Genomic DNA, 26,575 nt, shown 5'->3' on the forward strand with positions numbered 1-26,575 from the left:
GGTGGCAAAAGCACGTGGAAAAAGTTATTAAAGGGTTGGCAGGTACAGGCGGTCCTTGCTTATCAGACAGAATGCGTCCCGCAAATCCGACCTTCGGATTGCGGGTCCCATATTAATCGGCGGCGGTAATCGTCGTATAAGCGGGTCCGGTGTTGGATAATGCGTCCGGTGGACTGCATTATGCGGCATTGGATAAGGCATCCATCGGAAACCGGGACGTTGGTAAGCGAGGACTCACTGTAGCGTAAAGGCAACCCCTCCAGCTTTTAGGATACATAGATAAATACAAATGGAGGATGGAGAACTATGCTTGAGTACACAGTAACTGTGAATAGAGGATAGGGAAGAGTCACATGTGACTCCTAAGCAATGCGCTTGGGTGCCAGGATAGATGGTGGTTCCATTTATTGTGATGGCAAAAGGGGGTATTGGGTGATCTGTAGGAGTAAACATGGGGAGATCAGTTTTAGGCAGAGGTTTCAGGATCTTATACAATAAAAAATGGTTGGGCATAAGGCGATCCTAAATTATGAAAGAAGCCATGGATCAAATATGGTCTGAGGTTTTACAACAGACAAGTTGGGTTAAGTGGTTCTGATCTGCTATCGAGTTCTATGTTTCTATGTGCTACAATGCTTGTTGTCTACACAGACATATTTCAACACGTCATTAACAATGTGACAAAACATCAATGCAACAAAGACAATGGTGGCTTCTTCAGGAAGAGTTATTTATCAAAAGTTGCAGGTAACGTTCGGGCGTCACGTGACAACAGGTGTTATAAGGAGTTACACAGCAAACAGTGAGAAACCACAAGCAAGCCACAAGGTCATTGGGAAAAAAATGTTGGCGAATACAAATGTAACGTAAAACTTTCAAAACATTTTCACAAGTCACCTGGAGAGGGGGAAAAAAAGGTTACACAAATAAACGATTTGTATTCAGACTCCTGTTCGGCAAGTTTTGGGGGAGTGGGTAATGAAAACTACTATGGCGCCTTTGTTTCCAACACTGAAAGCCCCAAGGGACACGTATCATTGGACATTACGTTCCACAACATCTTGTGGTCAGTGGAAGACTATAAATACAGTTACTTCAAACGAGTTGATGAGGGGAATGTGACAACCTAGAGCTCAACGCAAACTCATCTTTATTAAACTGTTGGCCGGACTGCTAATAAAGGATATTGCTGTCATCTCCATGTGAAAATCAATGGTTCAAGGTAGGTTTAACTTTATATAGCAATTAAAGCAGGGGTGGCCAACTCCAGTCCTCAAGGGCCACCAGCAGGTCAGGTGTCAGGATGTCCCTGCTTCAGCACAGGTGGCTCAGTCATAATTACTGAGCCATTGTTTGAGCCACCTGTGCTGAAGCAGGGATATCCTGAAAATCTGATGTGTTGGTGGCCCTTGAGGACTGGAGTTGGCCACCCCTGAATTAGAGGCTTGGTGCAGCCATTAGAGAGTGGATGACATGTAATCACTTTGGGTGCATTATGTAGAAACCAGGAGTCCTGCAGGCAGATTTCCGCTTCTGTATTCCATAAGGGGTTAGGCTAGACATTATTAGGGCTTAAGCCCTCCCAATGTTATGGATGCTTGCAAACTATTGGAATGCCATGTTACAAGGTCCTATGCTTTAATGGGTTGGACATAAAAATACGAAGCTGACCAAATAGTCCATCGAGCCTGGTGTCCAGTTTCCCAGCAGTGACCAGGACTGGAAAGAGACTTCAGGAGATCTGGATATCGGGGTTTCTATGAAGCAATATGCCACCTGACACCCATTCTGTGCCTGTGACTGTACGAGGCGTAAGTAGGGTAAATGAAAATCATGGCGACTGCATGTTAGGCTAGTTCTTACAGTACTCATCCAATGACTGGCCCTCCAGAATGATGTCTAATTCTTTATATAAAATGTCTTTCTCCAAAATATTCTGAGCCACAACACATGCATGAATATTACACCCCACAAACACATGCATATACTGTACACACAGGAATAGGTATATACTGTATAAGCATTAACATACATCAAAATATGTGGGGGAATAAAATGCATCTCACAATAATAATTCCCTTTATTTTTTTCATTGTTTTTCTGTGCAAAACAGTGTCATTTACAAATACACAATACATACATACACTACCCTCCCCAAAAAACACCTACCCCCCTCAAATACACATACACCGCAGCCACCGGCAGGACAGTGAGGGAGGGAGGCAGCAACAGGGGGTCAGCTACCTGCAGAGAGCCGCAAGTAGGAGCGGAAAGAGCCACATGCAGGAGCGCAGGTTGCCTACCCGTGGACTATACAGAATTGCCTCACAGTGGCCACAATGTCTTTTTATAGGTTTTATACCCAACACTATTGGCTGCTGAAGTAGATTTTAGGTTGGTCATGACAGAGGATAATCAAATTCGTCAGCGAGGGGAATCTTACTGTGTGAAGAGGCCGGTGCTCAGTGAGGCTGAGTTGGATGAGATAGCGCCCAAATCCCAGATAGAGAAGCCTTCTTCTTGGGAACGACTCAGGAGCAAGCTAAGGTGAGAGATACTGTAAGTAACGTTTCCTGACACAGCGTAAAGAACGCAGGAGGAAATAACTGCGCTACACTGTATGTGATCTCCCCGGGCTCAGCCTGGCCTATTGGGGAAATACATGGTTTGCCCTCAGGCTGGCCAAGTCTCCTGAAATTAATAGGAGACTGCTGAAATCTTGGTAGACTCAGGAGATTGGCCATGTCTGTCACGGCAGCCTGTGGTGTGAATGCGGCAGCAGGGAATGGTGGCGTGTTCTTTATCTATCCACGTGTGTACACGTTTTATAGTCACATATAATCCTGGAAGGAGATTATCATATCACCTTTAATGTGTGTATATGCCATTCGTTGTGATAATAGCAGAATTGTTTTTTTTTTAGTCATCCAAAATGACCACTACCTCTTTATCTACAAAACCTATACAGTATATCAACTACTTCTTTAAAGATATAAGAATCTATTTTAATAAGGGTCTCATTTGGGTTGTTCCTATTGGTCTGTTTGTGCAAATAAAGCGTAACGCTGGTAAAGTATGTCGAGCACAGGGGTAGCCAACTCCAGTCATCAAGGGCTACCACAGACCAGGTTTTCAAGATATCCATGCTTCAGCACAGGTGGCTCAATCAGTGACTCAGTCTTTGGGACTGAAGTTGGCTACCCCTAGCCTAGAATGCTCTGTCTTCAGTGTTTAATCAAGCACAGGATCTTCACTTAATAAGGTACCGATCGCTACTTTTTCCCCTTCATTTTTAACTTGCCCAATCCAAAGCTGTTTTTATTCTAAGGTGATATTAGTGTTTAAAATATGAAATGTCCGGCAGGCGAAAATGGAGCATAACCCAGAGCTACCCAGACAAACTATTGTCTACTGCAAAGGTTCCCAATCCCAGTCCTCAAGGACTACATGCACGTTGGACGACTATTCTCTCATTAACACAGGTGCCCAATTATTTTGACTGAACCACCTGTGCTGAAGATGGGGATATACTTAAAACCTGCACTGTTAGTGGTCCTTGAGGTCTAGTATTGGGAACCTCTGGTCTAGTACTTTGCAGCAGACTGCAGAGATACTCACATTATTCTCCTGATTTTGTTTCAAGATGTTCAGAAGCAACTGCAAGATCTCTGCTGTTGAAATATGTTCCAGTTCTACGTTGGCTACCTCATTACCCTGCCAGAGACTGGCTTCTGGGGGATTTTGTTGCTGGAATCAGTGTTGGCATAGTGCAACTTCCACAAGGTACAATCACTAAATACATCCTCTACATTGGGAATGGTCAGATCGGCCCTGGGGGGCTGTAGATTGCTGAAGGATGTGATACCTCTTGCTAGAGGTATCTAGATACCTTCATAGATGTCATTTCAGCGGTTTCATTTTAGACATTGTGATGTCATAACATCTTGTTTGCTGATCCAAGAAAGACCATCGGAGGATTAGCAGGTATACAATATAGCTATACAGATACTGACCATTGTATCCTTTCCTCTAACATTTATTTACACAACCTCTTTTGTTTTTTTGACTTCAGGTTTGGCATATGCCCTCCTGGCTGGACTACCTCCTGTGTTTGGCCTCTACACATCATTTTATCCTGTTTTTATGTATTTCCTTCTTGGGACCTCTAGACATATCTCTGTAGGTGAGCTACACATGATGGAGCTAATGGGAGCATTCAGTGGCTCATGGCATACAGTATGCACACTGTAATATCAGAAAGACATGTCAAAATTCCATAGTACTGTATCTCAAATATTTTACAATAACGCAAAAGGCTTCACTATAATCAGGATGGACAATTTGCTGAATAGTTGTCAGGGTACCATGGATTGGATTATATTACATAGAGACAGAAGGCAATACAAGAACACAGTGTCAATGCGATACCTTTCTAAATGCAGGGTTTGCACCAGCAGATAAGACGAGGGGAAGTTGAAAATGAAAAAGCAAATTCCTTATACTTATTAATAATTAGCAAAATCATAAAAGGGCTGCACCCATTACTCTGGTGAAACTCTCATCGCATTATTTTTTAGTACAGGGAGTCCTCGCTATCCAACGTTTCACTTTACAACGAATGGCATATCCAACGCTTTACAATGTAACTCTATGGGCTGTTTTTCGACCCCAGAATGCGGTATCCGACGCTCACCGCCACTGATTAACATGGGACTCACTTTAAGACGGTTTCACTACCCAACGCTACTTCCAGAACGGATCCCGTTGGATAACCGAGGGCTGCCTGTATAGGGTATTTTTTGGGTGGACATGGAATGATGTCTTGCAGTATAAACATCCTTGTTTTCATGTAACCCAGGTACATTCGCAGTGGTGTGTGTCATGATTGGTAGTGTGACAGAATCGTTGGCACCCAATGAGAACTTCATGCATATGGACAATGCTACGTTTATTGATACAGTGGCAAGAGATCAAGCGAGAGTGGAGTTGGCTACTGCATTAGCATTCCTAGTAGGACTTTTTCAGGTGAGATGTAATGCATAGAAGCCTTTGTACCTTCCATCAAAAGATATATACATAAATATGCCTTTAAGCACTTTAAAGTTGTCCACGTATGTTTTTATTAGACAACTTTTTTTGGCTATACTAATTCTCATCATGTAAACAGTGGACAAGTCGACAGTGACAAACTCAACATTATATATCTCTGACACTGTGGAAATGAATCAATATATTTCCCAATGAAAATATGCCACAGTATTTAATGTGAAATACATGTGTAAAAAAAGTGAGAAACCTCCAGCAAATCTCTTAATGTCTTCTGTTTGCAGATTGCTATGGGGTTGATGCAGTTTGGCTTTGTGGTCACGTATCTTTCTGACCCACTAGTGAGTGGATACACCACAGCGTCTGCTATTCACGTATTGGTGTCTCAGTTGAAATACCTATTTGGCATACGACTAAGCGAGAAAACTCAGCCATTCTCTTTAATTTATGTAAGTTACATAATTAGTGTCACTTTGTTACCATAGTCCTTAGGCACCAGTTATTTCAGCTTTTTTTTTAAATATATTTTATCAACTTACATGTGACAGTAATTGTACGTTGTCATTTTCATCTTGATAGCATTCGCCATTATAAAACTGAACCATGGTTAGTTGTTTTACAGAACTATATGATAACATGTATGTGTTCGGGCCATTTAAGATAACGGTCCTCTCATCCCAAAGCATTAAAGTTCAACTCTCATTAAAGTTAAGATGCCCAACACTATCCTGGTATATTTTACGTTTCCGCACATAAACAGTAGCTTGGGCACTGATGTACGTAGATCAGACATCATAGTCTTTACTCCCCTCCCATTATGGATTGTAGATTTCAGACATTTGAAAAGCTGTAAACTACCATGTTATGTGAAGAACTAACATGTAAACACAGCACAAAGACCCAAAGACTCCTCTTCCTTAATGTCTAAAGCACTTATTCCCATGATCTGTTATTTATATTATCTGTTATTTATTTGATTACCACATGTATTACTACTGTGAAGCGCTACGTACATTAATGGCGCTATATAAATAAAGACATACAATACAATTAACTAATCAATGCTTTGCCATAAGACACCTTCTAGCTCCGGAAGACATCCTACATCCCATTGAATGGGTTACTAGAGTGGGTCGTATGGTGTCTTTCAGCGCTGTATGGTGCTTATGGCAGAGGTGCACAAACTGGTGCTCCCCAGTGGGGTTTGACATTTTCTGGGGTGGGGGGGGGGGGGGGTGGGTGGGCAGCTCTTATAGTGGCCCCGTGCTCTTCCCCCACAACATTTAAATTAAATGCCGGGGGAGTGCGTAAGGGCTCTGTAAGTCCCTTATTTGTCTCCGGCGGTTTCTGGCAACATGGTGCCATGGCAATGCAGGGTCACATGACATCGTGACGTCAGAAAACGCTGGAGAAAAGGTTAGGCCGCGCTTATAGTGACAGCGATGTGACGTCGCCCGAAAACAAATGCATTGTTGCCGCAGTGTGAGCTTATAGTAAGCGCGACGGCGACGTGGTGACGCGATTTTTGGTAGTCGTAATTATTTGATTTTTCAGGGGCTGTCGCCTCATTTGACAGCCCCTGAACCAATCAGGAGCCTGGTCGCCCGCGCCGCCGCCGCAAAGCGAAATACAACTTTCGCTTGCGGGGACAGCGACGGGTGAAGTCACGCGTCGCCGGCACTATAGGCGCGGTCTAAGGGATGTAAGGGGGGGGTCTAGCAGGCAGGGGTGTGCAGACAAAAAAGTTTGCTCACCCCTGCCTTCTGCCATTACACTGCCTAATAAACCTGGCAAAGTTCTTTCAGTATTTGTAAAAAATATTGTATACAGTGTATATTTTTAATGATGTTGTACTGAATCCAATGCAAGTACAGACATAAATGCTAAAAATGGCTTAGGTCAATCGGTAACAGCGGAGAGACACATTCATATACAAGAATCATTTCTTATTTACTGTACCAGTGTGTTTTCTTTCTTTAGACCTTAATAAAACTCTTCTCAAGGATCACACAGACAAACATCGGCACATTAATCACCAGCATCATTGCTATCGTCGTTCTCTTGCTGGTTAAATATTTGAATGAAAAGGTTATTTCCAAGTTCATGATGCCTATCCCTATTGAGCTAATCATGGTAAGATCAAGACAAACCTCGGCTAATAAAGTTATGCTCTCTATACCCACCTAACTATGCCTCATAAATGTCACTTGTTTAAGTCTACGGAAACACTGCAATGCTGCATATTTCTTTGCAGTGTTTGGGCTGGGAAATACCTTTTGAAACCTAACACAGTGCTGCCATTAAATAGTTAAAGCTGTTATAATGGGGTAATTACAGCTAAAGACTTTGAGAGTATTTCTTGAGTTTGATGTCACATTTGTTTTAAGTATATCAGCTGCATGGCATCCAACTCTTACCAAGGAACCACACTCTGATTTAGCTCTACCAACACAACAGCCACAGTGACCGGGAAAACAAGTATTATACAGTATATCAAGTAAATATGGCTTTTACCAACTGATATGATGCCAAGATAGGTATTTTCGTCCTGTCACATCACAGAAACAAATATCACAACATATCATGACAGCTCCATGTAGTATTAGGTAGAGAATCTGGGCAGTCAAGTGCTTTATTTGTGCTATCCTCTTGCTTTCCTCTAATGGTAGCTGGTAACTGTTCTATACTTTCGATTACATGAGCTGTAACGTTATGTATGTATGTTTGTTTTAGCTCATTGTCTCCACTGGAGTATCATATGGAGTCAGTCTGCAGGACAAGTTTGGGATTGAAAATGTCGGTGAGATCCCAGTTGGGTGAGTTCTAAGAACATGCAGATTAATTAGCTAATTCACTCTGGACACTGAACACCATATGTTCCAGTATATACCCCTTTTGCTGTGGCCACAAATGCTCAAACTTACATATATAGGGAGCATGATCCAATGTTTCACCATTTTTATAACCAACAGTACACTTGAAGGAGTACTTGACAGGTTCTGCAGTACCTAGATATCTCAGATGTACAGTATTAAATTAACCTATTCTAGGATTTACCAAACAAGCTGAAAAATAAGAATGTCATATGATTATGGTCAACAAGTGTTTGGTATTAGAAGCATGAAAATTCCCAAATCCCCTTTCTCTGCCTAGCTTCAAAATCAAATCTCCTTTGTAATGTGTACGAGGCAGTTAACTGCTGTAAAATAACACTATGAACACATTTTAGAAAGTATGAATTATTTTCTTTGCTTCGTTGCTCCTTTTCCGCAGGCCATGAAATCTGTGTTAGATTCTCATGTATATGGTGAATTACTAATATTTATACAGAGCCATTGCTCCCCCTCACATTTGTCTGTTTTTTTTGTTTTCTGTATCCATTTCCAAATTATTTTTCCGGAGAATATATTGTGACGATAAATGTTCTAATAAAGGTAAAGCTCAGCCAATGCCCCATCGTCTGGATTAATATACAGGGTAGCCCGGTATATTCATCCTATTATGGTTTATCTGACCAATTATATTATGGGAATGGAAATATGTAAACCTTTTTCTGTGTGTAAATGTAACTGCAAGCATAAAAATGTGTTTTAAAGCATAGCCAAGGTCTATGGAAAATGTAGGGTTGAGAAACCCTTTGTTCAGCCTACGTCTGGAGAAATGACTATTGCTGGGACTCAAAGGGGACAGGTGTGTACTCAGTCCTGGTTAACTGTGACTCTTGTGTATTTTAGGGAGGCTGTAGAAGGTTGAGATTGGTGGTCACTCAGTGAGCATAAAGTCATATTCAGCTTTGCCGATAACTAAATGTATGTATACTGAAATGAGAGAGTAACTTCTGTTGCCCTTTCTGTCTTGCTCCTCAGCTTAAAAATTCCAATGCTACCCAACATCGGCCTCTTCGGAGAACTCATTGGGAATGCGTTTGCCATTGCTGTGGTGGGATATGCCATAACCATCTCGTTAGGTAAACTCTTTGCATCAAAGCATGGTTACAAAGTGGACTGCAACCAGGTGAGCAAAGGCGTATTATTCATTCTCTTACTTCATAACTTGCTCACACGTCATTTTCCAACCACATGACACTTGTGAGCTTTTTTTGCCTACGGTACGTCTTCCATATCTCATTATGTGTTTCTGTGTCTTTACTCCTCTATGTTGCTAGGCTGTGTTGTGCGCGCCATTGATCAATGGTCTATTCTATTGCAGGAGTTGCTAGCAATCGGCTTCAGTAACTTTGTCGGCAGCTTCTTTCAATGTTTTGCCATCAGCGGCTCCATGTCCAGGTCTCTAGTTCAGGAGAGCACAGGAGGAAACAGCCAGGTATGGCAGCCACTCATTCCATATCCATTACATCGGATACAGGGGCAAACAAAGCTGGTAATAATAATTATTTAGAACATTGCTCAAGGGGTTGAAGACACAATCCAAGCGGGTGATTTTTTATTTATTTTTGCAGTTTCTTTTAATGTCGTATTGAAGCAGGGGGTATTCTGAGCTGAACCCTGTTAATTTCAGCTCTGGGAACACCCTTCTTCCGAAGATACTTACCTCCATAGTATGTGCCTGTAGCCGCTCTGGCTCAGCAAGCAGGGATAATGTAAGGGCCACTTTTCAAAGCTCCCATGCTCTGCAAGCCAATAGGAAGCCGTGACATCATCTGGTGAGGCTTTCTATTGGTCCTTGTGACCGTGTGTTTTAAACTTTGAAGAGACACCGACACCCACTTCGGGGTCTGTATCTTGGGAATTATATATAGGTAGACGTAGTCCATTTATCAATGCAACAGAAAACAATTCACAGGTAGATAATGTCATCAAATCTTCTTAATGTCCCTTTAATTTTTGAGCAAATTATATTGATCCTTGGTGTATGATGATATATTTTGATGTATATTGCTCAAGAATAATGAGCATAGATAGTATTCGTAGCATTAAGTGCCTGTAGCTCAGCATATAGTAGTCGCCTTAATTGATAGGCTAATCTAAAGTGGGATTTATGGAGTACTGGGGGGGAGACAACAACCCAAAGGTAAAGAGCACCCCTTTTCACCACCACACTTAGATAAACCACTTAGAGCATAAAGGCTATACGAATCTATCTAGAACAATAGAACTCCAGGGATAACTCACTGTTGGTAGAGGCTCAACAGAGCATGCATCCAATGCAGGTTAAAGATAAAGCTCATCTGTTTCTTTTTGGCGTGCATCCAGCTTGATAGTAGATAGCAGGAAGAGGTAGCCTCATATGAGGAATAAGCGGAGCACAGCAGGCAGGGTATGATGCAAGCGAAAACGGCACACCAATGGTAAAAAATCCAGTTTATTAAGTGACTAAGAGAGACATCACAAAGATAGAGCAGAGTAGTTCACTCTGACGCGTTTCGGGCGTAGCCCTTTGTCAAAGAGTATATTTAATGTAGTATTGAAGCAGGGGATCTTCTGAGCTGAACCCTGTTAATTTCAGCTCAGGGAACCCCCTTCTTCCGCAGCTACTTACCTCCATAGGATGTGCCGGTCGCCGTTCCGGCTCAGCAAGCAGGGATCATGAAATGGCCGCTTTTCAAAGCTCCCATGCTCTGCAAGCCAATAGGAAGCCGTGACATCATCTGGTGAGGCTTTCTATTGGTCCCTGTGACCGGGTGCTTTAAACTTTGAAGAGACACCGACACCCACTTCGGGGTCTGTATCTTGGGAAGCAAGAGGTCCCCAGAGCTGAAATTAATGGGAATCAGCTCCATTAAATCAGCTCCATTAAAAAAAAAATAAAGAGATCTAGGAGAGTCAGGTAGAACTAGATAGAAACTGGCCAGTGAGGGTCCACAAGGCCACCTGGAGGCAATCCCCCTCACAGGGTCACGTAAAAAACATAGGAATCATTAACATGTATATTAACACAATTGCCGTCGCTATCACTACTTTCCCGAGAAACACTGCCGCCACACTTATAACCCTCAACATTGAAAGTCATGATTGTTCATATGTTGTTGGCATATATGCCAACAATGTCTGTAACTATAACTAACCATAGGTGGATTAAACCTCAGCCATGCAGCCCATTCAGAAAAGGAGGGTACCACGGTTACATCATAAACGATGATTTAAAATAACTTTAAAGGAGCCATTCATACGCTTTATTTATTAATTAATAAATAATAATTAGAGGCGGTGAAGGGTGCACCTGTCCACATGGCGGTTGCTACTTATAGGGCTGTTTGCCGAACAAGAATCACTCTTTGGTAAACCGCCGTGGAGGCGGGAAACACGTCAGAGGATTCTATTGCCGTTTTTAGTTTTGGCTATTACAGTATGCCCAATAAATGATTATATTTTTTTACCTGCCTCCAGCCTAGCCTTTACATTCGCAGTGCTCACTCCTTCTTGCACGTATTTTTATCCCCAATTATATTTTTCTTCACGTGTAAGAATAGCGGTAAATAATATATTTCGTTGGTAGCGCATAAAACAACAATAGAAGGAGAATTATTGTAGAAAATGTAATTTAGAAAACACATATCTAAATACTAATAATACTTATTCTTGGAACCAGTGAGGAATGTATCTGGTATGGGTACACTGTCACGTTGGATTCACTTAAACTAGTAATGGACCATACAACATATACAAAATCCTAGATGTGCAAATATGTGTTATGTATTCAAGGATACCGAAATAAATGGATATAGGAGAAAGAGGGACTGAGGAAAAATATATACATTAATTGGTACAAATAGAGAGGATCTAATATGACACATTAAATAGACATGTAGAATTTCTGTGTGCCTCAACCTTTCCCTTGTAATAATATCTCCATGTAGGTGGCTAGTGCTGTAGCTTCATGTGTCATCTTTGTAATCATTCTAAAGGCTGGAGAACTGTTTCAAGACTTACCAAAGGTATGTACACTGTCATCACTAATGCTGGTTCCCCCAGTCGGTGTATTATGTTTGTTTTGGCCCATTCAAATGTTTTCCACCTTCCAGTCCACAGGGATTTCTTGGACACGTGAATATGGATCTGCAGGGGGGGGGGGGGGGGATATATTTTAGATGAACACAGCAATTACTGCCCTCCATTTGTACCTGATGTTGTAGGGTTCAAAGTACATATGGTCTTTGGCCCCTCTTTTCCGTTGGACTGGAAATGGCAACATTGAATCAAAAGTTGTTATCATTGGACACAATGTAGATGACACATAATGGGTTAATCAGACTGATATTCAGCAGACAATGTGCCAGGATTTCCTCCTCCTTCCACGTAATGGTTACCAGTGCTTGCTAATTGGTGTAACTGGTGACGTTTGTGTGCGTGTGCTTGTTTTTGGGCGACATACATATTTATCACGTGATTCTCACTTATTTGATCGTATTCTGCCACTAATCTTGATCGTGTTCTGCCACTAATCTTGATCGTGTTCTGCCACTAATCTTGATCGTGTTCTGCCACTAATCTTGATCGTGCTCTGCCACTAATCTTGATCATGTTCTGCCACTAATCTTGATCGTGTTCTGCCACTAATCTTGATCGTGTTCTGCCACTAATCTTGATCGTGTACTGCCACTAATCTTGATCGTGCTCTGCCACTAATCTTGATCGTGTTCTGCCACTAATCTTGATCGTGTTCTGCCACTAATCTTGATCGTGTTCTGCCACTAATCTTGATCGTGTTCTGCCACTAATCTTGATCGTGTTCTGCCACTAATCTTGATCGTGTTACATAAATATTAAACAAGCCGTTATATTCCGTTCAGTAAGCATTTCGTGTTTTGTTTATAAGAAGAAAAAAACAGTAAACGCAGCTGTTATCCATTCTGAAAGCACAGACTGTTTCTTAATAAAATCTGGAATAAAACATAAAGAATATAAACTTTCCGAACATGTAATTGTTGATAATAAAAGTTTTTTTTTTTTTAATGTTTTCATTTTTATTTTTATTCCAGGCAATTTTAGCTGCAGTTGTTATTGTCAACTTGAAGGGAATGTTCCAACAATTCCGTGAGATTGGGGTACTGTGGAAAACCAATAAAACTGATTTGGTAAGAATTGTTGAGTGACAGACATCCCCTAAAACAAATAGTGTCATTTGCAAGTATAAGTCCCCGCTGGCGCTCAGCGCGTTCATGCTTGGAGAGCGCTCCAAGCATGAGCGCCGGGTGTCTTACTTGTACGCACGCGGGAGGAGGACATTCCGGGTAGTTGAGCGCGCGGGTAAGTATAGGTGTTTTTGTTTACCTAAGCGCCGATCGCGGGCAAGCGTGTGTGCACGAGCACCGCGTGCACCGCGTGAGCGGGGACTTACATATATGTATATATGTAAGTAACCGCCGCAAGCGCCGCCCGCTCAGCAATAGCGGGGACTCATCCTAAATCAGTATATCAGGCAATGATGAGATGAAATTTTAAAAGCAGAGTTGTTCACTTGATCCCGTCCCATGTTATTGTTCTGGCTCTAAAAAAAAAAAGTAGTATTTTGGTGCTGCCAAAATTCATTGATTGGTTTTGTTTTTGGGCTATGAGGACAATTAGAATTTGATTTTAAAATTCATAATAATAATAATAGCATGTTTTTGTATAGCGCTGCTAGTTATACGTAGCACTTTACAGAGACATTTTGCAGGCACAGGTCCCTGCCCCGTGGAGCTTACAATCTAGGTTTTTGGTGCCTGAGGCACAGGGAGATAAAGTGACTTGCCCAAGGTCACAAGGAGCCGACACCGGGAATTGAACCAGGCTCCCCTGCTTCACACTCTCAGTGCTAGTCAGTGTCTTTTACTCACTGAGCCACTCCCTCTCATGTCGTAATCTGGAGCTGTCTTTTGCTTCCTATGTAAATATTTATGCCACTTTACTCACAATTTAGCAAAAATAATTGTAAGAAGTGTTAATGTGGTTAATATCTGTTTCCAAGGATGAGGTAAAACAACTAAGACATTTTAGAAAGACCATTCAAATGATCACGTATGTTATGGTGGAGATCCAGAGTAACGGAAACTGGTTGACTGATATACTGGACTCGTAGAGACTTTAAGACTAGAGACAGGTCAAAAGATAGTATATCTATTTCATAGGTGATCCGTGATATACTATCCTTTGACCTGTCTCTCTAGTCTCAAAGTCTCTACCAGTATTTTGTTGGTAAAATGACCATTGCATATAGTAAATGGCGTGTCCTCCATCGGAGCTGCTCACTTGTTTGAAAGAACCCTTATCCTGGATTGACTAAGTAACTAAAGTGTACCTCATTCCAGTTGCTCAATGTTGGGGGCATTGCCATATATGTATCAGCCAACCAGTTGCAGTTCAGTTAACATCATTAGATTACCGGTTGGATACAAATACCCATCCCTTATTTATACAAAAGCAAAGTGCAGTGCCCTGATTTTGAATCCAAAAATTCTTGTTCAAAATGAGTATTTGCATCAACCTAACACCAACTCAGCCTCCAGAATGATTAGTATTATATTGTTAATTAGTATTATTATTGAAACACAACTAGTGCAGTGAAGCGCTATTTACAGCAGTATATCAGTATAGAAATGTATTTTTATGAATGTGCAATAAGAGAGAAACCACCTGTTTTTGAGGCTCTGGCACATTTCTGTTGCAGCTTATCTGGCTGGTGACGTTTATTGCAACAATTCTCTTAAATATGGACATTGGGCTGGCGGTCTCCGTGGGGTTCTCTTTGCTGACCATTGTCTTCAGGACTCAGATGTAAGTAGTGACATTTAACTTGATGGACACATTGGAGTTTTCAACCCAAACTACTATGTTACTATGTTGAAGGTGTGATACTGAGCTACCTACATTAAAGCAGCAGTCCAAGCTGACTCCCCCCCAATATGTGCATTATTACAATCCACACAATGATAAGTAATTAACTAAGTTGCCGATCGATCCATTCTCCTGTAATCGATTGGCCAAGATTCGGCTCGGGGGTTCACTAAATGGCTAATTAGCCTGTCAACATCAATGCCACACTGTGGCTAATTAGCTAAGTTGCCGAACAATCCATTCTTCTGTGATTGATCAGCGAAGACTCGGCTTGGGAGTTCACTAAAAGGCTGTCAGTACAGCAGAAGAGGACCAAAGATGCAAAGTTCTGTGGGGAAGATCATGTGACCAGGCAGTCACTAGATACAATTGGTGCACTGCTAGAGAGAGGGCAGGGCTCACAAAGGGGTGTGCCAGAACCTGTTTCAGAAGAGGAAGGGGATGTGACCTTGTAAATGTCTGCTATAGAAACAAAAAATGCTTGTTACATTATCATACATTAAAAAAGTAATTCAGAATTTATTTTTATTTTTTTAAACGCTACAAGTATTTTCACATACAGTAGTCTTAACTGATTTATTAAAAAAAATAGTAGGATATTGCTTGGTCTGCAGCTTTAAACATAAAAGTGGGAGATAATTTGGAGCAGATTTACTAAATGGTGCTATGCCACTACACGAGGTTTAATGCAACATAAACAGATTAGGTCTGTGTCATTTCAGATCCAACTACTCAGTTCTGGGTCAAATTAATGAAACGGATATTTACAGAGATGTCACCAGATATCAGCAGGTAACGTTCTTCAGCACTGAAAGCAGATGCCTATTATCTGTAAATAAAGATCACACATGGGTTTTAGTCTTTACTGCAGTGAAGGCAATCTGTAGTATTTACAGTAAGAACATTGCCATATTAGTGGATCTCATGTACCAATAAATCTGATGGTTCACCTTACGCCTCCCTGGTTATTTCCTCTCACTCCCACCTTCAAGACTAGCCCCGTGCTGAGATATACAGAACGTGGTTGAGCTGCGGGAGGTCCCCTGTTACAGTGCTGTTAAAAAATACTAAGAAAAAAGAAGGAGGTGTGTGCCAAGCACACGCGTTATAAATGAAACGTCTGCGTGGTTTGACACTCTTAAAAGTGTTTCATGTCATAAATGTCATAAACATGAAAGTACAATTTGATTGATAAAATACAGTGAAGTTTGATTGTGAAGACGTTTGTTTGGCACATACCGTGTGTGTGTGTGTGTGTGTATATATATAAAGCAACTGTAAATATTACTGTATGTTCATTTGCATGTCTTAGACAGGTCTGCAAACCTGTGACTTTCCCCATTATCGCCCAGCATACAGCGCTTCCACTGCAGCAAGGGATTCTGGGAAATGACATGCAAATGAGCACTCAGTGCCACCTTTTGTCTCAAGCTCGTATTACACAAGCAAATCCTCAAGCCACTGCATGCTGTTTTAAACACAGCTTTTAGACAGAGGCTGGGATGAGATGCAAAGCCATTAAACCCACTCACAGACATGTTTCAACCTTGATGGGTACCATCAGTGTGAGGTTGGTTGTAATGGCTAGCTGGTTTGAGACTAGACTAGGTATTCACCACAATTATTAAGGTTATGGTGGGTTAAAAAAGTGACAAAAACCCTCCACAGTAAAGCATAAAGCAAGTGTAAATATTACTGTATGTTCATTTGCATGTCTTAGACAGGTCTGCAACCTGTCTTTCTAAGACATGCAAATGAACATACAGTAATATTTACAGTTGCTTTATGCAGATCCATAGACTGCTTTTCTGGGGCCCAGGACAACAGTTTCCATGTCGTCTCCCCCCCCCCCCCCTCCAGTGTCGGCGGCCTTTGCCAGACTCCCCCTCTATCTCTCACGCCCCCATCTCACCCCCTCACCCACACACCCAATACTCCCCCTCCACATCACACCTCCCATTCCTCCCTGCAACTCACATCACCCTCCCCCCTACACCTCACATCACCCTCTCCCCTCCCCCCTGAACCTCACATCACCCTCTCCCCCCCTGCACCTCACATAACCCTCCCCCTGCATCTCACATCACCCTCTCCCCCCTGCACCTCACATAACCCTCTCCCTGCATCTCACATCACCCCCCACTTGCATCTCACATCACTTCCCCCCTGCATCTCACATCACCCCCCCCGCTTCTTACATCACCCCCACATCTCACATCACCCCCACTCCTGTATCTCACATCAACCCCCCTCCATATCACATCAAACCCCCCCTGCATCCCACATCACCCCCCCTCCATCTCACATCAACCCCCCCTGCATCTCACATCACCCCCCCTGCATCCCACATCACCCCCCCCTGCATCTCACATCACCCCCTGCCTCTCACATCACCCCCCCTGCATCTCACATCACCCCCCCTGCATCTCACATCACCCCCCCTGCATCTCACATCACCCCCCTGCATCTTAAATCACCCCCACATCTCACATCACCCCTACTCCTGCATCTCACATCACCCCCCGCTGCATCTCACATCACCCCCCCTGCATCACTCATCACCCCCCCTGCATCACTCATCACCCCCCTGCATCCCACATCATCCCCCCTGCATCTCACATCAACTCCTGCCTCTCACATCACCCCCCTGCATCTCACATCACCCCCCCTGCATCACTCATCACCCCCCCTGCATCACTCATCACCCCCCTGCATCCCACATCACCCCCCTGCATCTCACATCAACTCCTGCCTCTCACATCACCCCCCTGCATCTCACATTACCCCCCCCTGCATCTCACATCACCCCCCCTGCATCTCACATCACCCCCCCTGCATCTCACATCACCGCCCCTGCATCTCACACACCCCCTATATCTCACATCACCCCTACACCTGCATCTCACATCACCCCCCCTGCATCTCACATCACCGCCCCTGCATCTCACACACCCCCTATATCTCACATCACCCCTACACCTGCATCTCACATCACCCCCCCTGCATCTCACCCCCCCCCCTGCATCTCACATCACCCCCCCCCCCCCCTGCATCTCACATCAATCACCCCCCCCCCCTGCACATCATGCAGAGAAAGAGGCCTGCTGCAGGAGGGGGGGGGGGGTTGATGTGAGATGAATCTGGGGCCTGGTACCCATGCGCAGAGCTGCCTGCCCCGGGGCAACTGGAGCCCGGAGGTCAGGTAACTGCCAGCGCCAGCCGGTACTGTGCTCCAGAGGGAGGTGTGTGTGTGTGTGTGTGTGTGTGTGTGTGTGTCTGTGTGTGTGTGTGTGTGTGTGTGTGTGTGTGTGTGTGTGTGTGTGTGTGTGTGTGTGTGTGTGTGTGTGTGTGTGTGTGTATATAAAAAGTTAGTAGGTGCGAGTGCTGCTTTTAAAGGAATCAGGAATAAAAGTTACAAAATAATATCCATCAGAGTAGTTAAGACTAATTCATACAGAGGAGACTAATTACTACACAGGAGATGAGACTAATTACTACTGACCATTTAGTCATTAGCTTTATTTTCTCCCATGCACCAAAGGAATTTTCTATTCTCCGTTCTTTGGCAGGATTTTGATACTTGATGTCTCCCCAACATTGAGAAATGTTTGTAGATAATGAGGTTTTGTTTAATGCCAAACTGTACTACAGCTTCCAAAAATGCAGATGACTTCTGTCTTTGTTTCAGGCCAAAGAAGTGCCAGGTATAAAAATATTCCACTCTTCATCCACAGTCTTCTTTGCCAATGCTGCAATGTACACAGAGGCCCTTAACCGAAAGGTAATCCAAAAGGGAATTACACCGATCACAGCTGTACAACCAACATGTCGTTTTATAATACAGTTTTATTCTTCTTCACTGTGTTTGTGGATTTTCCAGAAGGAAGGATTTAAACATGTTTACAGGCAAAGAAGGGGGGGTAGCCATGTTGATCCTTCCATGTAATAACAAAGAAGGGTGGGTAACCGTGTTGGTCCTTCCATGTAGTAACAAAAAAGGGTGGGTAACCGTGTTGGTCCTTCCATGTAGTAACAAAGAAGGGTGGGTAACCGTGTTGGTCCTTCCATGTAGTAAGAAAGAAGGGTGGGTAACCGTGTTGGTCCTTCCATGTAGTAAGAAAGAAGGGTGGGTAACCGTGTTGGTCCTTCCATGTAGTAACAAAGAAGGGTGGGTAACCGTGTTGGTCGTTCCATGTAGTAACAAAGAAGGGTTGGTCGCTGTGCTGGTCCTTCCATGTTGTAACAAAGAAGGGTGGGTAGCCGTGTTGGTCCTTTCATGTAGTAACAAAGATGGGTGGGTAACCGTGTTGGTCCTTTCATGTAGTAACAAAGAAGGGTGGGTCGCCGTGTTGGTCCTTCAATGTAGTAACGAAGAAGGGTGGGTAGCCGTGGTGATCCTTCAATGTAGTAACGAAGAAGGATGGGTGCTGTGTTGGTCCTTTCTTCCATGTAGTAACAAAGGAGAGAGAAGGAGTACATAGTATGACACCTTTTATTGGACCAACAAGTAGTTGATACGTTACAAGCTTTCCAACCTCCCAGGGTCCTTCATCGGGCAACCCTACTCCTGAGAGGTTGGAAAGCTTGTAACGTATCAACTACTTGTTGTAACATGTTTATAGAAAAGTAATCCAGCCTGTGCTGGTGTCATAAGAAGATCACAAATATATTTGTCCTTGTATTTGACACTCAAATACTAAGCTCATACTAAAGAAGCAATGCATGTGCACTATGCAGCCTGTTGGTTATGGTGCAGTTAGTTTTCACAGGTTTGAGAATGGGTTCTTTAAAGATGTCTGTCCTCATGGTCCTCCTACAGTACACCTGCTTCAAAACTAAAATATTGAGAGGGAGGTGGGAAGTTTCATGGCATTCGGTATTCACTCTGCTCCTCCCCCCACAGTGCGGCATTGACGTTGACAGGCTTATTGAGAAAAGGAGGAAAGCCATCAAAAGACAAAGGCGAATACAAGAAAAGGCTGACAAAAAAACAAACAAGGAGAACCAGCAAACCAAAGAGGCAAGTGTGCAGCGACCACACCCATACACATGATCTTACAGGTTTCACACACCTTAGCTCTATGAGGGACCTGGTATACATTGATCAGCATTAGAATGCTTTGACGTGTGCAGTTATAATATACTAGCTGAAAGTACTCGGCGCTGCTAGGGAATTCTAAGAAACCAAACTAATTTCTCCCCTCTGCCTCTCACCCCCTACCACCTACTTTCTCTCCTCCTCTTCTCTTCCCCCCCCCCCCCCCCACACTCATCTCTCTCCTTCCCACCGCTTTCCTTTCATACCTTATAATGTCCCCCATTCTTTCCTCCTCTCTCTCCTTCTCCAGCGTTCTTACTTTCTCCTCCCATGCCAGCTAACGTCGTCTCTATCTTCGTCAGCTTTCTGTGTAAACTTTATAGCTATCTGACTCGCCTTATCTGCCACCAGGCTATGTGCATTATGACGTCCCCACTATGATGTCCAGTGCCAGATACATAGTCTACCAGGTATAACACCCAGTGGCTGACTTGCTTGTCAGAGAAATTGTAATAACTCATAGAATTAAAAATAGATTGTATCCAAACATAGACCAAAACCTGCTTCTTCATCTCAGGGACCATCATGCAAAATTTGATTACGATATCTTAAAAGGTGTCCAAATGCACACAAAACGGACAGACAAACTACTTTCCAAAATATATGGAAGATATTTTGACTCCAACAAGCAAAGCAACGTTAAATAACCACAATACGAGTACTGTACATGGCTTCACAGTATAATCAATGTGAAGATGAAGGAAATGGCTTTCCATTATAACAATCATGTATGCTAGAATTTTAGAAGCAGGGAATTAAATATATTAAATATTAATTGATATTAAATATTAATTAATTATATCACCTCTCACTGCTACCCCTCTTATATAAACTGACAGGTCACAGGACAAGACAACATTGGCTTTGATGACCTTGAATTAGGGAATCTTCCAAAGGAAATCGAAATGGTAAGAAAAGAAGACACAGTGTTCACTGTATTCTGACGGAGGTGGGCTGTCACATTATCACACCCGCTACAATGCCCCCATGGGTTATACCAGGGGTATACCACACTTTTTTAGTCTGCACCCCCCTTTTTTAGCCTGCTCGTTCCTACCCCCCCAAACCTTACACTTGTCTCCAGCGTTTCTGACGTCACTATGTCATGTGACCCCACCGTGTCATTTGACGCCATGGTGACATGTCGCCAGAAGCCGCCAGAGACCAGAAACATATAGGCCTTGCGCCCCAGAAAAAGTCACGCCCTCCGTCCCCCAGTTTGCGCACCCCTGCGTGAGACAATGTGTGCTACGTCCGTAGCAATGTCATTGCAGTTGGCGTTGTACATAGATGTTTGCAGGCACAAAGAGTGACTGCCCCAAAGAGCTTACAATTTAAATGTGGTGCTGGGGGGAGACGCCCAACTATGACAGAGAAGTGACTTGCCCAAGATCACAAGAAGACATGACTCTGGGATTTCGAAACAGTGTTCACCCACTTCAAAGACAGTGACATTACCACTGAGTTTCTCCTTCAGTGGTAGATACATTATAACAGGCAATTTGTACATTGGTCATTTCCCATTTGTTAGGAGAAAGAACAAGGCAAAGTGGATGGTGCCATCGTCATAGTGCCAGGGAACGCCACTAATAAACAGATGCCAACACAGAACACGCTTCAGTCGCTGGGCCTGGAGAAGCCAGAGTTTCACTCTCTGATCCTTGATTTCTCATCAGTCAATTTCGTGGATACTGCCTGCATAAAGGTTCTAAAAACAGTACGTTTACAATGCAATAATAACGACTGCTCTACTTTATATAGCACGTGCTGTACTGTGAAGGCTGAGCATGATGACATTCTGGGCATTGTCCATTTCTGCCCCATCTGTACTGCTTGTGAACTGTACATGAAGTACGCTGTGAGTGTGAGGATCTCAGAAGAGTTAATGATGACACACAGATACTCACACACTGCCAGAGGATCATACAACTCATTGCAAAGCAGATTATGGGGTTATAAAGAGGGGCTTGTCACTGTAAGAGTGGCTTGCAAGTCTCCAACGCATAATGGAGCTATAGGTCAAGTGAGGAGAAGGCTCCGTACAGCCCCCTTTGTGCTTGTGTATGAATGGAGTTTGCTGTATCTTCCTTCCCCAGTAACTTGCCAACGGGCATCTTCTGCCGAACCACCTGTTCACATACAGGTTATTTATTTATATTTAGCTTTCATATTTATAGAGCAACACTTCCCAAAGTGTCTTAAACAAAACCCTCAGTTAACAACAACCAGGCTTTGTAGTGATATCTGGGCTCAGACATCCTCTGTGGCTGTTCAGCGCAAGAAGGTTCAGTAACGGAGGCTCCTTTTTTCATCAATACCAGGACCCATCAACAAATAAATGGGCTGGTAATGCATTGCAGGGGGGATACACCTTAATTCTCTCTGGTGTTGAAGAGCTTGGTAGTGAAATAAAGTAGCGCGAAAAAAGCCCAATGACTATAAACCATTGGTGGGCAACGGGAGGACCTCTGGGGCTTCACCGTGGCACCCAACCTCTGGCCACCCCAGCTGCCTGCTCTCCCTTTCTCCCCCATGCATACAGAGCAGAGATGTTGCTGGTGTGAATCGTAGCTTCTCCCTCGCTCAGCTGCTCAATGATGCGTTGATAAATACAGTACTGCCCGCTCCTCTCCTGATAAATACAGTACTGCCCGCTCCTCTCCTGATAAATACTGTACTGCCCACTCCTCTCCTGATAAATACTGTACTGCCCACTCCTCTCCTGATAAATACTGTACTGCCCGCTCCTCTCCTGATAAATACTGTACTGCCCGCTCCTCTCCTGATAAATACTGTACTGCCCGCTCCTCTCCTGATAAATACTGTACTGCCCGCTCCTCTCCTGATAAATACTGTACTGCCCACTCCTCTCCTGATAAATACTGTACTGCCCCTCTCCTCTCCTGATAAATACTGTACTGCCCGCTCCTCTCCTGATAAATACTGTACTGCCCACTCCTCTCCTGATAAATACTGTACTGTCCGCTCCTCTACTGATAAATACTGTACTGCCCACTCCTCTCCTGATAAATACTGTACTGCCCACGCCTCTCCTGATAAATTCTGTACTGCCCACTCCTCTCCTGATAAATACTGTACTGTCCGCTCCTCTACTGATAAATACTGTACTGCCCGCTCCTCTCCTGATAAATACTGTACTGCCCACTCCTCTCCTGATAAATACTGTACTGCCCGCTCCTCTCCTGATAAATACTGTACTGCCCGCTCCTCTCCTGATAAATACTGTACTGCCCGCTCCTCTCCTGATAAGTACTGTACTGCCCACTCCTCTCCTGATAAATACTGTACTGCCCGCTCCTCTCCTGATAAATACTGTACTGCCCGCTCCTCTCCTGATAAATACTGTACTGCCTGCTCCTCTCCTGATAAATACTGTACTTCCCACTCCTCTCCTGATAAATACAGTACTGCCCGCTCCTCTCCTGATAAATACTGTACTGCCCGCTCCTCTCCTGATAAATACTGTACTGCCCGCTCCTCTCCTGATAAATACTGTACTTCCCACTCCTCTCCTGATAAATACTGTACTGCCCGCTCCTCTCCTGATAAATACTGTACTGCCCACTCCTCTCCTGATAAATACTGTACTGCCCGCTCCTCTCCTGATAAATACTGTACTGCCCGCTCCTCTCCTGATAAATACTGTACTGCCCGCTCCTCTCCTGATAAATACAGTACTGCCCGCTCCTCTCCTGTACTAATCCCTAGTTCCCAGTGTAAGAAGAGGAGCAGGGCAGGGTTCCCCAGCACGTTGGCATTAAGCAGATGACCAGAGAGGGGAGAAGCTCCCACCCACTCCTATGCAATATATATATATATATAAATAATTTGATACCTTTTTGGGGGCTCAATGTCAGCACATGCAACCCTTAAAGTACATCATGTTGCCCACCACTGCTCGAAACAGTTGAACAGAAATGAGTGAGGAATGGTTATTTTAAGTGGACATGTCCTGCACCCAGATCATGCGTCTCATCTCCTGCACTTTATACCTTTTATCTTTTAGATCTTCACAAACTTTGCTGAAGTTGAAGTAGACGTATACCTTGTTGGCTGCAATGGTAAACATTACTTCTGGCATGATTGTCTTATACTATACTGTACATGTGTTTGTCCTGTGCGATCCGCTGACTATCGGTAGTATCTATGTATCAAGGAACAAGTAGTAGTAGAAATCGAGGTGCAAACAAATTGCAACAAATGTATCAATGACAAAAGTTCTAATTCTTTCTGTGTGATCTTTAATTTCTCTGGTGACGGTTTTGCCTCAGAATTGCACTACATTTGCATTGTTACATAGGGGGGCTATTCATTAAAGTGCAATAGTGCCACCTAATATTTAATCGAGGCAAAAACTCAAAGATCAAGCTAGGTCGTTGAACATTCAGAACATACTAATAATCTATGCTTGGTTTTTAGATAATCCTTCAGGTTAGTACTCAGTGAGTGGAGGCGGACCACTGTGTATACCAATACTCAATATCATTGTCACGGTAGCTTATGACAAGATATAATGAACACCAAATATCTGGGTTGAACTGAACGAGGCTTAGATATAATAAAATATATTTATTCCTTAAAAAAGGTGAACACAGCAATATAGTACAATTAACAGGCAAGAAGGTAACACTTACTTAGGGTTGGGGAATGGAGAAGTATCAGCTAGCAATTCTCCAGCAATCCGGTGACATTCCAGGTGGAATCAGAAGCACAACTAAAAACTGTAGGGTTGACACACTTTATATACCTGTGTAACCCTATTCTTAACATTGAATACAGACTATTGGTGAACAATTATCTGTATCCAATCCCTAACGTGGAGACACAGATTAACCCATGCCCCCAGCTAATTAGCCCATGTGTACTGGGACTCTATGGGTAGCCCTATAATTAAATCAGGGGCGACGACCAGTCTACCAAATGAAGTATCTGCATTGTTTGTAGGTGTAGACATAACACTTACAAACCACTCCAGTTTGATGACTCTCCACCCTCAGGTAACAATTAGAGTGGCAGTCTGTTGATTAGTACTTGGTCTGTTGATTAGTACTTAGTATAAACAATCAGGGCAGTTAACTTTTGATCACAGTGCTTAGGCTCAATCAGCCGGCTGCCCTTCATGACCTATTAGCATAGCATTTTCAGAGCAGATCCTAAATACCATACATATACACTTTAATATCTACACATATTAATAAGTTCCATTCTGGTGGGCTCAGTGGGTCGAAATTTGCCAGTTCTTAATGCCTACAGTGACTCCACACATTGGCCAAATATCAACTCTCTGCGACCTCCAGAACTGGAGATACAGAAATGCACTTTGAAACATTAAAATACAGGATTATAATGAAACATGGGAACAGGGGAACATACATTTTCCTGACATGACAAGGTGTAAGCCCCATTCCTGGACCGCAGTCCAGTTAACCCCTTACCTCCCTGGTGAGGTCAGGGGGTGGCCATATGGGGTGCAACCCCCTCTCCCTCTACAATCATTATGAACGGCAACATAGAAGCATTTTGTATTTAACCCTTTTGCTTCAACGCAATGGAGCGTCCTCTGAGTGGTAGGGGTTAAGAGGGGCTATGGGCGTGTACAGAACCATTTAAAGCAAGCTCCATCTTTATATATTTATTAAAAGGTCCATACACTGCCTTAGCACAAACCAGCAAGAAGAACGAGTCTTATTATATCTGTTCCCTGGACCACTGGTGATGTTTGAATCATATATGTATATGCATTCGTACTGCTCTTTAAACATGACTTCTTACCTCCCAGCACAAGTCATTACTGGACTGGAGCAGGGCAACTTCTTCAATGAAGCCATCACAAAAGCCCAGGTCTTTGCTACCATACATGATGCTGTGACTTACCTGACATTGGAGCAGGACACGTGCTCTATGCAGGATGCTCAAGTAAGTGATGGATGCGTCCTTCCTCTTCATGTGATAAAACAGCTTATGAAAAGTTGGTATCATCCTACCTCCTTGCAGACTGGTCAGAAGAAATAAAATGATCAGTTATTTCATAGTCGATCAACTTTATAACCTTTCTTGACTGGTATATTTATGTCTCTGAAACATTCTATCTCTGCTTGCTAAAATCTAAATACTAATGGTATTACTTCAATACTTCTGAATATAAATGTAACTTTTTTTTCTTCTTCAGATTGCCCCAGATACGAGTCTGTAACCTACGGACCCTAGAAACCATCCACCCATCCAAACATTTGCTCATGTGACAGAGGACAAGATTGTTCATTTTCTCCCAGGAAATATTACCATCCAATTAATTTCAGAACTTTGTAAAATTGTTTAGTGATATCATTCACAATTATCGAATGAAGTGACATTTTCACTAGATCAAGAAGTCAGAGGTTAAAGTTGGATGTAGCGTGCTGTGTAAATATGTGTTTTTAATCCCTTCACGTGAGTTTACTGATTTTTAACATCAATGTCTCATAGACCTCAATGGTGCCTCACTGATAGGTCAGCATTTTTCCATGGTGTCATTTTTGGGGGCCCGCACACCCCAAATCTGACTGATTGCAGTCCTTGGGGATTGACATCCCTGGAGTCCCCACTTATGTATGAGTCTGTGGTTTAGCTCAAGAAATAAAGATTACTTTCAGTTGTC

The 26,575-nt window shown here is 43.1% G+C and overlaps 1 protein-coding gene across 2 annotated transcripts; it reads left to right on the forward strand.

The window, feature by feature from the left end:
• Positions 1–1,092: 1,092 nt before the first annotated feature.
• LOC142468224 (solute carrier family 26 member 6-like) lies at positions 1,093–26,575 on the forward strand. 2 transcript variants are annotated; one of them, XM_075574534.1, is made up of 21 exons: positions 1,093–1,222; positions 2,354–2,547; positions 3,644–3,783; positions 4,073–4,183; positions 4,859–5,025; positions 5,331–5,495; positions 7,027–7,179; positions 7,780–7,862; positions 8,913–9,060; positions 9,256–9,369; positions 11,864–11,941; positions 12,986–13,081; positions 14,653–14,759; positions 15,542–15,611; positions 18,508–18,600; positions 19,723–19,839; positions 20,757–20,825; positions 21,449–21,634; positions 23,945–23,999; positions 25,718–25,854; positions 26,108–26,575. In XM_075574534.1, exons 2-21 carry the CDS (start codon positions 2,402–2,404, stop codon positions 26,129–26,131), a joined length of 2,259 nt encoding a protein of 752 aa, XP_075430649.1. In that variant the 5' UTR covers positions 1,093–1,222; positions 2,354–2,401; the 3' UTR covers positions 26,132–26,575. The 2 variants fall into 2 exon arrangements, with proteins under 2 accessions (XP_075430649.1, XP_075430648.1); XM_075574533.1 differs by lacking the exon at positions 1,093–1,222 and adding an exon at positions 1,415–1,811.

The sequence above is a fragment of the Ascaphus truei genome, chromosome 17, assembly GCF_040206685.1.
Source record: "Ascaphus truei isolate aAscTru1 chromosome 17, aAscTru1.hap1, whole genome shotgun sequence".
Taxonomy (NCBI): Eukaryota; Metazoa; Chordata; class Amphibia; order Anura; family Ascaphidae; genus Ascaphus; species Ascaphus truei.